This window comes from Tachypleus tridentatus, chromosome 13, assembly GCF_004210375.1.
Source record: "Tachypleus tridentatus isolate NWPU-2018 chromosome 13, ASM421037v1, whole genome shotgun sequence".
Taxonomy (NCBI): Eukaryota; Metazoa; Arthropoda; class Merostomata; order Xiphosura; family Limulidae; genus Tachypleus; species Tachypleus tridentatus.
In genome coordinates, this window is record NC_134837.1 from 192832902 (window position 1) to 192848373 (window position 15472).

Genomic DNA, 15472 nt, shown 5'->3' on the forward strand with positions numbered 1-15472 from the left:
ACTGGCTTCGAAGCTGCTAAATAATTTCTCATGTTCATGTTGTCAACAAGAATTAGTATTAGGTCATTTCTTAGTTCATTTGAAGAATAGTTAATGATTGTTCAGATTCTATGGGTCGTGACATGTTCGCTTTCTAACAGTACGAAGAAATGAGCTTTATTTAATCATATACCTGGAAATTGTTACGAATTCTGTGTCACAGGTTGACAATTCAGATTCCAAATAAACAGATTTATATACGAGTGGACCAATCAATTAGGAAACTGGCAATGATTCTGTGTACCATTGAGTTAGTGTTTAGTTTCAGTTGGCAACGCCAGTCATTGGCTAAAGATTTAAATCAATGGTAGTTATTGCCAGCACTTTAGTTATAAAATGTTAACGAAAGGAACTATTAAAATCTACTATCAGATGCATATTTTCACAATCAAGCATTTCCTAGCTAAAGTTTCAGTTTTTCTTTCTTGCCACAATGGAAAAATGTATTTCTTACCGGTAAAGAGGATAACGGTGTTTTCCCCTCCTTATTTCATGCACTGGTTATTGAATATATTCAATGTAATCGATTGATCAGTTGTTAAACTGTAGAAGTAGGGTAGGTTTATTTTTACGTTAGATGTAGAACCATATTTTCTTTAGCCTAATAACTTGCAATAGTGTACGAGCTCGTGGAAATGTTAATAAACAATAAACTACTTTATTATTGTTACATGTTACGAAATAATTTAAAAGAACAAGGCCAATAAATGTAAATGTTACAGTAGTATAACATAGGAAGCTCCTAAAATATTCTGAAAACTATTTGGTGAAGTTCAAGTCCAGAGGTACTTTTTCTTTGGATATTATAAACTTATCTTTGTTGTTATGTGAAAAAGAACATTTGATTTGTATTACTGAATATTGTAATAATTAACTAACTTCAAAACAATTTCATACAACATATATGAAGCTTTTTTTCATCTCTTTCACCAAATTGTGTGAAGACTATTTCTATGGAGCTTCGTAAACAACAACGGTTTGATCGTTGCAAGTAATATTTATAACTGTTGGAGATCCAGAAAGAAGCTTGATACTAGTAGAAACTGCAATACTCAAAATTATCATTAAATTTGATAATATTTGTTCTCATATTTCAGCAGACAAGTTTGCGATTTTTATGAAAGAATTAAGCATTTTAATATCTTGAAATTATGACTAGAATTTGGTTTAGTTTTTCTAATTTCGCGCAAAGCTACACGAGGGCTATCTGCGCTAGCTGTCCATCATTAAGCAGTTTAAGGTTAGAGGGAAGGCAGCTGTTCATTACCACCCACCGCCAACTCTTGGGCTACTCTGTTACCAACGAATAATTGGATTGACCGTTACATTATAACGCCCCCACGACTGAAAGGGCGAACACGTTTATTGTGACGGGGATTCGAACCCGCAACCCTCAGCTTACGAGTCGAACGTCTTAACTACCTGGCTATGCTGGGCCCATGATTGGCAGAGAAGTTTAAAACGTTGAATAGTCGTGTGTAGTATACTGATTACATTGTTTGTTTTTGAATGAGAAAAAAATTATAAGTGTTAGATATACTTAGATTGAAGCATATTTTGTGATTAATGGGTGAAAAATAGTGACCAGAATAAAATAGGTATCTATGAAAGCAACGGCCCGGCATGGCCGAGCGCGTTAAGGCATGCGACTCGTAATCTGAGGGTCGCGGGTTCGCATCCGCGTCGCGCTAAACATGCTCGCCCTCCCAGCCGTGGGGGCATTATAATGTGACGGTCAATCCCACTATTCGTTGGCAAAAGAGTAGCCCAAGAGTTGGCGGTGGGTGGTGATGACTAGCTGCCTTCCCTCTAGTCTTACACTACTAAATTAGGAACGGCTAGGTGCAGTGGGCTAACAACATGCTCACTTAAAAAAAAAAAAAACATGTTCAAGAAACCGCAGTGATTGCGAACCTATGTTCCTTAGAGGAATTGAGTGGCAATAAAAAAAAATGAAAGCAACAAACTATAAAAAAAAAACCTGAAATGAGACTGTTTGAATGGTTATGAGCATCGCAAGCAAAGAAAATTTATTTTTCTGAGCTATTTCACGTTATTTATTTTAAGGTATCTTTCTAGACGATATTAAACCCTAAGTTAATTCATATTATTTGAAAAGGCGTCACATAATAGCTTGTAAAAGTTATCTTTACAGGTGCAGGGGATAACTTGACAAAATGTGTAGAAGAATGGTTGACTGGAAGAAAGCAGGGGTTGTTACAAATGAGTTCAGTTAAATTGGATTAATGATTGGGGTACCTCAGGACTTACTCTTAAGACTTGACTTCTGCTCCTTTTGATTTATATCAGTAATATAGATGAAATAATGATCAATAAATTGTTTAAATTTGCAGATTATGTCAAGGTCTTTAGTGTTGCTGGCTGTGAAGAGAATGCTGCTGATTTACAAAGTAATTTAGATCGTCTAGCAAGGTGGGCAAATATATGACAAATGGGTTTCAATTATAATAAATACAAGATAATGCATGCGAGTTATCATAAATTGAGTTATAAGTATAATTTGGATGTGAATAAACGTAAGAGTGTAACGAAAAAAAGGTGTCATAGTGTAATAACTGACCAGTCTTTGAAGTCATCCAAATGGTGTGCTGTTGCTAGTGGTGATTCAAGTAGGAGGTTAGGATGTATCTACAGAAATATTTAATACAAGACTAGATATATTATAATTTCACCTTATAAATCAGTGGTTAAACCAAATTTGGAGTATTAGGTTAAGTTTTGGGCTCCTTATCTTGGAAAATACATTGATTTATTCAGAAGGATTACTAAAATGATGCTTGGAATGGTGGGGAATTTGAAATATCTGTCAGATATAAAAGACTGTTTAGTGTAAAATTTATTATTAGTTTATTTATTTTTTGTTTTTAAATCACCAACGTCGAGGCTATTGAGTGTTACGTTTGCAGTCCAATGATTTCGAAGCTATAGAGATTTCTAAAAGGCTTAATTGCGACCAGACGAATAGAAACAAAGTAAGGATAAAGTCATTCAGAGAAAAGTTCGGCCAGAGAAAGGTTAATCGCCGTGTGAGTGAATGGCCTACCAGTTTATATGTTAGAGTGAAATTAGCAGTTTGAAAGAGATGAGAAAAATACTAGCACTGGTGATAATAGAGACAGAGGGTAACAGAAGCTTTACTGGAAGTATTATGTAGAGTGGAATTTGAGAAATCCTGAGTGACAGAGGGGCACAATAGGCTTCAGAACTTACGCAGCAAGTATGCAGACTTATCAGTACTCAGCAACTTTCTGGTTTGGTTTGGTTTGAATTTCGCGAAAAGCTACAAGAGGGCTATCTGCGCTAGCCGTCCCTAATTTAGCAGTGTAAGACTAGAGGGAAAGCAAGTAGTCATCACTATCCACCATCCCCACGGCTGAAAGGGCGAGCATGTTTGATGTGACAAAGATTCGAACCTGCGACCTTCAGATTACGAGTCGAGTGGTTTAACCGTCTGGCCGTGCCGGGCCCAACAGCTTTTTACCACCCAGTACAATTCTAGGTGAAATCAAGAGCGTGCGATGATTTTGGTACCAGTATAGTCAGGTGGTTAGGGCGCTCGACTCGTAATCTTCGAGTTGCGGATTCGAATCCCTGTCACACCAAACATGCTCGCTCTTTCAGCCGTGAGGGTGTTATAAAGTAACGGCCAATCCCACTATTCGTTAGTCAAAGAGTAGCTCAGGAGTTGGTGGTGTGTGGTGATAATTAGATGCTTTCCCTCTAGTATCACATTGCTAAATTAGAAACGGCTAACGCAGATAGCCTTCGTGTAGTTTTGAGCGAAAATTCAAAACAAACAAACAGTCATTTGTTCTGATGGGAAACCAAAAGTATAAAAGGCGGATTATAAGATTTAAAACAATTTGTACAGGAGACAAATAAAGATAAAATAAATTACTTGTTGGTACTAATCATATTTAATATTAAATACTTTCAATAAAAGATTAAAAACTAAATATATTCGGTTGCATACTTTATTTTTATGTTAATTCTATTCTCCTTTCCTTTTGATTGAATAAATTTGTAACATTTCCATAGAAACTATCAGTCTTTATTTCTTTAAGAAGCTTTTTTTCAATCGCGTTTAACAACAAACTTGCAAGTACTTTCTTGTCGTTATGCATTTCTGGTGTAGCTGTGTATTATTTTTAAATAAGAGAAAGAACGCTCACTTGAGGCACTGGCGGCTGGAGCAGTCAAGGTTAGCTCACATAACATTACTAGCTGTTATAGAGCTGCCTCTAACTCGGTATTTCGCAAACAACAAAGTGATTTATTTACTGGTTTTTCTTTCAAATCAGCATCAGCGTACAAAACCAGAAGTTTACTTTTCAAGCGATGAATATCAAAACATTCTCTATAATTATCTTGCAAATGAATTTAATGCTAATTCAGGAACTTTTTTGTTCTCTTCCTGTTTTTTTAGTGTCAAGAAGCTCAATGAATGCTATGTTTTTCAAGCTTTGAAGCCTAATTTTAGTTTGGCCACAAGTTTCATCCAAAATTCATAAAATTTATTTCTGTATGTTATTTTAATGTCTTCTTAGGGATAATTTCTTATTCGCTTAGTAGAGGGGTATAATCCATCGACTGCTGCCCAAAATTCATCTGAATAGTCTCTTTTTTATCGCATAATAGCCTCCATACAGTAGGATATGTCAAATATCCTATTCTGTAGAGCATCTAACAGGACATTTGTAAATGAGAAAGTACTGGAAAATATATTCAACAATAAATTGAACTGAAAATATCTGTGAGATTCAATGAAAGTGCTTGGACACAAGTAAAAGTTTCAGTAGCCCAGTTGCCGAAATTATGAACAATATTTTGAAATAAGTTCTTTCTTTTATTCTAAGACAGTTTCAATAAGGCAGTAAATTATAATTCCAAGGAGCCAGGGCCACTTTCTGGAACATTTTATGTTGTTCAATATCTAAGAGGGGCACACGCTTTGCTGATTTCGCAAAAAAACCCAAAGAGAATGATTTAAATTTTGCAAATAGTCTGTCAGACTCCTTGATCTTCGTCATTGATTGTGACAACGCTAAATTAAATATTTGTGTCACACAAAGAATGAAAAAGAGTTTTTGGATACTTATCTCTACCTTTCCTTTGAAGCCCATTCAGCTCACCGGACATCAAGCTTAACCTTCATGGGTTTGTGCAACAATTGTTGACCCTGTATTTAATTCGTCGGCTAAATTAAACAATATACCTACGGCTGTTTGATCTGCACTAACATTTATAAGCCGCACAAATCTATCGCAAGTTTCACCTTCTTTAGTCACATGTCACACAACATTAGAAAGCTGACAAATGGTAATTGTATTAGTGCTTTAATTCACTAAGATAAGAGCCACAAACAGAGAATCACTTATTTCGCTTTTAATTTTATTGAACAATATTTAAACTACACAATTAATGAAGTCATTCTGGATTATATTTGACAGGCCAGAAAAAAACAACACTCGATTCCTCTAAATGGGATTTCAATAATGGGTCATATTTCTTGCACAAATTTACCAATTCCTTATAAGTACCTCTGTTAATAGACTCTAGTGGTTCATCACGACCTCTAAATAATAATTGTTGTTCATCCAAATATCAAATTTCGTCCATTAAGCTTTTTAAAATGTCTCTATTCCTCTTCACCTTCACATTTTCATTGTTCATTTACACATTTATTTTATGTTGATTGTTTAGTTTGAATTTAATCCATGATTTTCCAAATCTAGCTAGGCCAAGAGTTGAAAATATATGACTGGAGGAAAGTTCATTTCTTTTAATTGCCTTATACGTATTATTTACATCATCAAATTTGCTTGAGTTTCATGTCCCAGATTCACTGTAAAATAGTAAACACGGCCAGCAGAAAAGTTTCTGTAAATTAAGTGTGTGCTTTCGTATAACAAAGCCACGTCGGACTATTTGTTGAGTTCACTGAGAAGAAACGAAACACTGATTTTAGCGTTGTAAATCCGTAGACTTAGCGCTGTAGCAGCGAAGAACTGCAAGTTAAGACAAGCAGTTGACCAGGATGCCCTGTCATATTGGTTTACATTGAATTTTCAAACACACAGCTTTGTTCCAGTCGGCCTTAAAGCTGGTGTCAATCTACCGTTTCTGATGATGCTTTCTTTATCGCTAAAACTCTGTGTACCAAACTTGTTCACTAATAAGCTTTCAATAATAGAGTTACATTTTTTCCTATCGTCTTTTGAATCCATATTCAAACCTAAAGGGTTACACTTCACAAAAAATTACAATACAAAAAATAAAAGTATAATTTAATTCAGTACCTGAAGTTTTGTTTTTTGTTTGTTTGTTTTTTTAATTTCGCACAAAGCTACTCGAGGGCTATCTGTGCTAGCCGTCCCTAATTTTGCAGTTTAAGACTAGAGGGAAGGCAGCTAGTCATCACCACCCACCGCCAACTCTTGGACTACTCTTTTATCAACGAATAGTGGGATTGACCGTAACATTATAACGCCCCCACGGCTGAAAGTGCGAGCATGTTTGGCGCGACGGGGATGCGAACCCGCGACCCTCGGATTACGAGCCGCACGCCTTTACGCGCATGGCCATGCTTGGCCAGTAATACCTGAAGTACCTGCACATCACGTAACATCAGAGAGTTAACAAACATCTAAGAGTACGAGGCGCAGGTCATGAAAAAAAGTTTTCAAATATCGTAAGGAAATTAACTGTAAATTCATTTTTTCTCTCATTATATTTGATTTGTTTATTGAGCATTTTGATTTATAAAGTAGCAATTACGAAACGCTAACTTATTTATAAATTATTTATTTCGCTTAAATTTTAGGTGATTAAAATAGTATATCAGGTGTGAATAAAAAGTTCTAAGACTTCACTTTCATTTTAAATAATAATGTACATACATCAGTATTATATGTTATCACCTTCAAAATAATCTCCCCCAGCTTGTACACACTTGTTCAAACGTTTCTGCCATTTTCGGAAGCAATACTGGAAGTTTCCAACTGTTATGCGAGTAAGTTCTGCTTTCACATTATTATGGATAGTTGGAATATCGTCAAATCTCTTTCCTTTTAACTTAATTTTTATTTTTGGGAACAAATATAAAATCACATGGGGCAAGATCGGGACAATACGGGGAGCGTGGTATCACAGAAATGTGTTTTGTGCCAACAATTCTTGAACAAACACGGCAGTGTGTGAAGTCCGTTTTCATGGTGAAGGAACACCACAGTGTGTGAAGTCCGTTATCATGGTGAAAAAACAAGTGACCATTCTCCCACAGCCCGTAGCGGTTTCTTCTAACTTTCTCCCTTAAGTGAATTGAGACCTCTTTATAAAAGGTTTGGTTAACTGTCTTTCACTTTAGCGACCATTTCATCAGTGGACGATTTCGACGGTCGCCCAGAACGTGGTTCATTTTTGATCGATTCCCGGCCATCTTGGAAGTGTTTTATCCACTGATAAACAACGGCCTTACATAAGCAGTTATTACCAAAGGTAGTTCTTAATATGTCGAGGATTTCTGTTCCTCCTTTACCATTTTTCACACAAAACTTGATGCAAACTCATTGCTCTTCCTTTCTTTCCATTTTTATTACGACAGGAGCAAGAGATACGTCTGTCTTTGAACACGTTTTTCACAACACGGGTATAGGTCTAGAGAAATGGTTTGTTCGTGGGGTAGATCACTATTTGTACTTTCTACACATCTCAATGAAGCTCACTGCCTCTGTACTGGCGCCTATAACAGAAAAAGCCTTAGAACTTTTTTATCAGACCTCGTATAGACTATAAATTGTCAATAAGGCCCAATTTTACCTGTATTCTTAAATAAGATGAACTGGTAATCGTTTCCTTTATGTCACAGAAGAGGCCAATATAATATTCAAGATATATACACATTTTTGAATACAAGTATAAATTTGAAATTTTTTATTCATGTAAGTAGTATTTTGTATATCAAGTCATCCATTAAGTAATGTCCAATTTTAAATTTAAAAAAATAAAGGATTTCAAACGCTTTTAATGTTATTTAATCAATAATGTATGTTTCATTATTATTAATTATTTCCTGCCAATGATTCACAAGTTTTTAAATGTCACTTCTATAAAATTCTTGAGGTTTGGAGAAAACGAATGTAGAGGGGGTAGTTTTGACATTCTCATGTGTTCCAAGCTCTTTTTTTTTTTATCAAAATAGTTCTGCAGACTTTGGAATAGATGATAATCAGATGGGGCAAAATCTGGAGAATAAGGACGATGTGGAAGTTTTCCCAGTTTAGCTTTTCAATATTTGTAGGTGTGGTCTTTGCTGTATGGGGCCATGCATTATCCTGTTGTAACACAACACCTTTACAACTGATCAAAGCAGGCCTCTTTTATTTCAGTGCAACATTCAAGCACTCTAACTGTTGACAATAGAAGTCTGATGTAGTCATTACATTGAGTGGCAGCAACTCAGAGTGGATTAGACCAACAATATCCTACTAAACGCTTAACAAGATTTTCCTAGAGTGGAGGTCCAATTTGGGCTATACTTTAGCCAGTTTTCCTGCACTGAGTTATTGTCTGCTGCACTTAACATTTTTATAATATATCCGTTTTTCATCTCCAGTCACTAACCTGTCCAAAAAAGGTGAATGACGTTCATGAGAGTGCAGAGTAGTGCAAATGTCCACTCTTGCTCTAAAGTTGGCTTCTGTTAAGTCATGGGGGACCCATTTTCCAAGACTTGACACCTTTTCAAGCTGTTGAAGATGACGGTAAACTATTGAATGGGTTGAATTAAACTTCTGTGCTAGATCTTCAACTATTACAGGACAATCTTCATCAGATCCAGCCAGTAGCAAGTCATCAATAAACTCAACAGGACGACCTGAACGTGGCGCATCACTTAGCTGTAGTCACCTGATCTGAGCCTCTGAAATCACATTTGACATTTTCTTTCATTGAGAGACTCCGCACCATAAACACCTTGAATATTTCTTGTAGTTTCTGCTGCACTATCGCCTTTTTTATATGCCTTTATTATATGCCGAATGTGCTTCTCAGACATATCCATCTTCATAAGGGTTTATTTGATTAATGATCTGAAAAAGTGGGGTTGGGTTAGTTTCTTTTATTTGTCTGAACATTTGTATACACGTCCTACTACATATTTTAGTCATTAAAGCCTTCTACAAAGACAAAAACGATGATGCACTTTCTGTATTAAATTTTCGGACATTACTTATTGGATAATCTGATAGTTCTAAGAATATATTATGTGACAAAAATGTTTTTAGTTAAAAATAAAACTTTTCTAGTTGGAAAAAGATAAAATCAACTAAAAAAAGGAAGCATTTTGCGAGTTGTAGTCTATTCATACTCTTTCCAACAGTGCTTTTGCTCGTAAAAGGTGATTACTGTTCATGTAAGGTATATGAAGCAATTACAAGTTCCTAACGTTAAATTTAGTTAATACTTAAAAATTAATTTTTAACGTGTATTGGAAAAGCACTGCTTCTCTTGTTTCCATGAATCGCAGGCCTTTGGATGTAATGGAATTTGTGAGAGAGTCAATGGAGTTTTAAGGAGAATTCTATAAAACATATGCAAGAAAGACCACGTGACTGGGACAAGCGCTTGCAGGAAGTATTATTTGTTTATCGAGAAATCTCGTAAGCAAGTACAGGATTTTCATCCTTAAAGTTACTATATGAAAGGAAAGTTTGAGGTTTGATGCTATGAAAGAGATATGGACGGGAAAAAAAATCAGAAGTAATGGGGACTTATTAGATTTAAGATTACTGAACATAGATGAAACATACAAAGATGTCAAAATCAGTAAAGAACTAACTGTGCTGCGAAACATACTGTGCCAATACACATATCTCTTTACAGATAGACCAGGAAATACATACCTTGTGAAATACAAGATCGTGATCACAAACAGGGATTCAGTCAAAGTGATGCTCTGTTAAATGCCTTATGCAATGAGTGAACTGATAAATCAGGAAGTTGAGGCAATGTTGGAAGCTAGAATCATTGAGCATTCAAATTCAGCCTCCTGTTAACTAGTTGTAATCTTGAAATGTTGGGATGGGTCAAATTGCCTCTGAGTAGACTTTCTGAAGCTAAATCTCGTGATGAAGTTCGACTCCAAACCTATGGTCAATTCAGAGACTATTATGGCAAAACTAGATTGGGAGAAGTTCTTTTGAAATATTAACCTTTGTAAAGGTTATTGGCAGATACTTATGGAGACGAGATATAAAGCGAAGACAGCATTTGTAACACCAAATGGATGTTACTAATTTAAGTGGATGCCATTTGAATTAGTCAACTCAGCAGAAACACTCAACCACATGTTGAAGAAAATGTTTTGCAAAACACCGACATGAGTGAGGGAAGTACTTCTTACTCTCATACCATCCAAGTGCTGCATTGGATATTCTGTGCTGGAATTTGTTGTGCACGAGGTAGGAGACCAACAGAGCGCCATTGAAAAGATGAAAGCAACCTGCATACAAACTACATCTGCTCCAACGATGAAGCACCAATTACTACTACATCAACTGACCTTTCCAAAAAGAAAAAGGTTTGACCAACGTGAAGTGAGAAAACCATACCAAGCAGCATTCCAAAAAATAATGAGAATAGTGAAAAGTTTGCTGATTTTTTGAATGTCAGACTTGAACAAACCATTCATTGTTCGAGCTGATACTTCAGACTATGAAATTGGGACAGTACTCTTACAAGAACACGAATATGGACTGTTTTCGGTAATACGTATAAGTAGAAAGCTGTTAAGAATTTCATGATTGAACTAGAGTATTTAGCCATCACATATGCCATTTGGAAATTTCAGAATTACCTGCATGGGAAGGAGTTCATCACCATCAGCCACTTGCAAAATTTACAGTGCAAGGATCATAAAGTGAGTGTTGTATCTTCAGAAGTACAGGTTCGGTATTGAAGTCATCAAGAGGGCTGCACCGTTTGTGCAGATTATACAGTTAGACTTTGGGGGTGAGCTGAAAACAGTTTTTGAATATAGTGAACAAATATTCTGAATATTTCTCTTGAAAAGGAATTAATTTTCAGATATAAAAGAATGTTTAATGTGAGTAAGCTATTCATTTACTTATTTTGTGTTTGTAATTAATTGACATAGAGGCTATGGGTATTTCTAGAAGGCCTAATTGATAGACGTATAAATAGTTGTAACCAGACGAGCAGAAATAGAGAAAAAATAATGTAACGTGAACGAGAAGTTAGGTCAGAGAAAAGTTAACCACCATGTGAGTGAATAGTCTAGCAGTTGATATGTTAGAATGAAACTAACAGTTTGAAACAGATGAGGAAAATAATTTTTCTCGTCAAAGGGTGTTCTAAACTTATTGAATTCACCTGTATGAACTTTGACAAAAAAATGGACGGTTATTGGAAATACCAAGAGCAGATGATTATTGGAAGTTCCGAATAAAACTGTACTAACTCACATGACAGCGTAAGTGATTTATACACGGATACAATTGTAAATAGCTCAGCCTGTCAAATGAATTCTAAAAATAATTTGGAATAATCTAAGTGGACTTTTGACAAGAAGGGTGTTTGTGTGTTTTTTTCTTATAGTAAAGCCACATCAGACTATCTGCTGAGCCTACCGAGGATAATCGAACCGCTGCTTGTTGTGTTGTAAATCCGTAGACATACAATTGTACTAGCGGGGAGTAGTTACAAGAAGAAGATACAAGTAGTATCTCCATAGTATAAAGAATTTTCGTACATACATTTTACTTGTTTCAAATATATATATTATTTTAAAAAGGAATGGAATGCGTGCTGTTCGTTTAGGGTAGAATTTATTGCCAACAAGTCGCAGACACTTACTGCAGAATAACTCTTAACTTACACATCCATATATTTACATTACTATATATACTACTAAGAAGTTGTTTCTGAAAGTTTCTTTCTTGTCCCCCGCTAATACAGCGGTATGTCTCCGGATTTACAACGCTAAAATCAGACGTTCTATTACCCCTTGGTGGGCTGAGCAGATAGCCCTTTGTGGCTTTTCTATAAGAAAAATACAAACACAGTATCTTAAAATATTTTTATTTGAAAAAAAAAAAGAGCTGGAAGTATCTGTTTGAGGTGCTCAAGATTGTAAAGGGAATTGGTAGTGTTGATGCATCACATTTTTTTCATACTAATCAGCGAGAACAGTGGAACAAGGAGAAAGAAATAAGTTTTTGCAGGGTAGGATTCATCTTCAGCTGAAATAGTTTAATATGTTTAAGTCTAGACGATTTATCTTTTAGTTCTAGTACAGTTTGCTCTACACTTACGTTAATTCTATGTATTCATGGTACAGACAACCTTCATCTTCAGCTGAAATTGTTTTATTTTTCTAACGGAATGGTTGGTCTTCAGAATGGGTTGTCTTCGGATATCGTGGAGTCAGTAAGTTTAAGATAAAGCTAGATAAATATATGAATGATAAGGGCTGACTTTAAGATATTTTCTTTTTTTAAATTAGTTTATTAATAGTTTTAGTTCAGTTAAGATAATGGAGAGCTGAGATGGACTAATTAATCCCATATTCTCTTAAAATGTTTTGTTATATGTTATGTTTGCAATGCCATTAATTACAAGGGATGCCTTCATCTTAGAAATTCAATATATCTTCATTCTTAACACATCTTTATGATCGGGGTATATGAATATCTTGCAAACAGAAAGGGCGTTAAGTACTTTTCCTAAAAGTGACTAATTTGCGCATGGCCGAGCGCGTAAGGCGTGCGACTCGTAATCCGAGGGTCGCGGGTTCGCGCCCGCGTCGCGCTAAACATGCTCGCCCTCCCAGCCGTGGGGGTGTATAATGTTACGGTCAATCCCACTATTCGTTGGTAAAAGAGTAGCCCAAGAGTTGGCGGTGGGTGGTGATGACTAGCTGCCTTCCCTCTAGTCTTACACTGTTAAATTAGGGACAGCTAGCACAGATAGCCCTCGAGTAGCTTTGTGCGAAATTCAAAAACAAAACAAAAGACTAATTTGCAGTGGTAAAACACCAAACAATGTGAGATTATAGATTTAATAAAATCGTTCTACAACGATTATATGCTACATAATTTTTGTTAAACAACGTAAATTTCAACTTTACTAAAAAAAGTAAATCAGTATTCAAATATTTACTCACTGAGTACCTTTGTGCTTAATTCAAAGCAACGACAACAAGAAACTTGGAGGTACTACGGTAGCGGAAACTTTGAGAAAATGAATTAAAACTTAGCATATCAATTATAATATTCCAAAGAATTCGAGTAAAGCTTATTTGCGGTATAAAATTTGGACTAAAACTGATATTATTTTTTATATTTTAATTTCACTGAATGAATGAAACAACAAATTTGATATATTTGTTATTTTTTAATTTTTTTTATTCTTATGTAATATAAACATATCACATTTTATTTTCTGAAAAATAGATTGGTTGGATATCAGTTTCTAGCATTAGGCTTAACATAAGCAGTATGTTAAATGTACAAATATATGAGTGTGTGTGATTATACAATAAGATCTTAAGATTGTGTTCGTTCTGAGGAAAGAAAAGCAGTAAAACAAGAAAAATGCCACGGATAATGATAAAAGGTGGTGTTTGGAGGAACACTGAGGTGAATGATTGTTTTATCATCATTATTATTATAAAATAATATTCTTAGCTTTTCGTACTGGTTAGTTGTAGTTGATAGTTTGCACTAACAGTATCACTGCACTGCATTCTGTAGTATCGCACTTGGTTATATGGTGATGTATTATATGTATATCGACGATCTGCACCGACTAGCTCAGAGTATCGAATTTTGTAAACCTTGAGACTGTTAAACAGCGTTCCACAGTAGAGTTCATGGGGATAAAGATCAACCATTTCTTCCCTGTATAACAACACAGACACGAGCAACCTGTACTTGCAGACATTTCTAAATTGTTTAATTAATCTAGTATAAACATTATATATATGATGAAGATTCTTTCTAAATGTAAAATGCAGTTTAAGTATGATGGGTTTTAATAGAACAATGCTGAAATTACAGAGATTTTCAGTGTGAGGTATCAAACAGTTGTTTAATATATTTAAAGCATTGAGTTAAAACTGAAAATACATAAGAATTTTTATCGTTTTTAATAACATTAGAACGATCTTCATTGTTCATCATTTCATGTGAAGCAATGTATGTTTAGGTCTAGACGATTTATCTTTTAGCTCTAGTACAGTTTGTTCTACACTTACGTTAATTCTATGTATTCATGGTACAGACAACCTTTATCAACCACATATTTAAATTGCATAAATGGTAACTCTTTGAAGTTCAAGAATCTTCAGCAGCTCGATGTACTGAAATTGTAGTACCATGTTGACACTAAGTAGCAGTGGCTTAGTTGTAAATTCCTTCATGTTATTAACTGAAGAGAATCCATAATACTATTCTGAACTTTAAATCTGTGTGCAATATCATTCAATAAACAGTATATATTAGGATTCTTGTCATAATTATTCAAAGGCAACAGGGGCTAGTTGATACACCTAGACTGACCCATCCACTAAATTAAGTTATATAGAAAAAAAGAAAAACTTGGAGCTATCCCTTATCTTTTAAATATTTACTAATCCATCATGTAAGCTTCCACAAATTAAATGTATCTGCCACATCTGAATGCAAACCATTCAATGACTCAAAAAACGATGTAGAGAAAAATAAAACTGTCTTAGCTGAAGATGACCCTTACCTTGTGTTTGATAGATTTACCATTCTTACCATCAAATAAGAAAAAAGAAAACATTAAAACAAGAAAAACAAATGCCATGAATAATGATGAAGCAACTTAAGAAATGATAATCTGTCCTTGTATAACAACAATTATATCCCAGGTATCATCCTCATAGCCCTCCTCTGAAATGTTTTCAACAACTGAATGTTTTTCTTTGGGTAAAGAGCTCAACATTCTAGATGTGGCCTAATCAATGGTCTATAAAGTAAGATTATAATCTTCCTACATTTATACACAGTATTTCTACACATACAACCTAAAATCATATTTGCTGTACCAGTATCAACAACATATTTCTTGGATGGTGTGAGAAATTCACCAATCAGAACGTGATGATCCTGTTCTTCAATAACACTGTAAAGGTTATTTCCATTAAAAGTACACTGTATACCTTTATTGTAAAATAAGATGCCTCGCATACATTGTCTTGCGATTATTATAATTAAAAAACCAACTGTTGTTTATATGTCCATTTCACCAAATTATCAAAATATCTTTATAAAACAGCCATCCTCTTCACAGCCAACAATAAACACCCAATACTATAATATCATTAGCAAATTTAAGCAGTTTATTTACCATTCTGTAATCTGTGTTA

General features: G+C 34.9%; 1 protein-coding gene across 1 annotated transcript in view; it reads left to right on the forward strand.

Moving 5' to 3' along the window:
• The first annotated feature begins 13460 nt into the window (after positions 1–13460).
• Cdc5 (cell division cycle protein 21) overlaps positions 13461–15472 on the forward strand; it is a 29339-nt gene continuing 27327 nt past the window's right edge. The window contains exon 1 of the mRNA XM_076476644.1: positions 13461–13718. Within this exon, the coding sequence (XP_076332759.1) occupies positions 13674–13718 (45 nt within the window). The 5' untranslated portion in view covers positions 13461–13673. The remainder of the gene's footprint in view (positions 13719–15472) is intronic.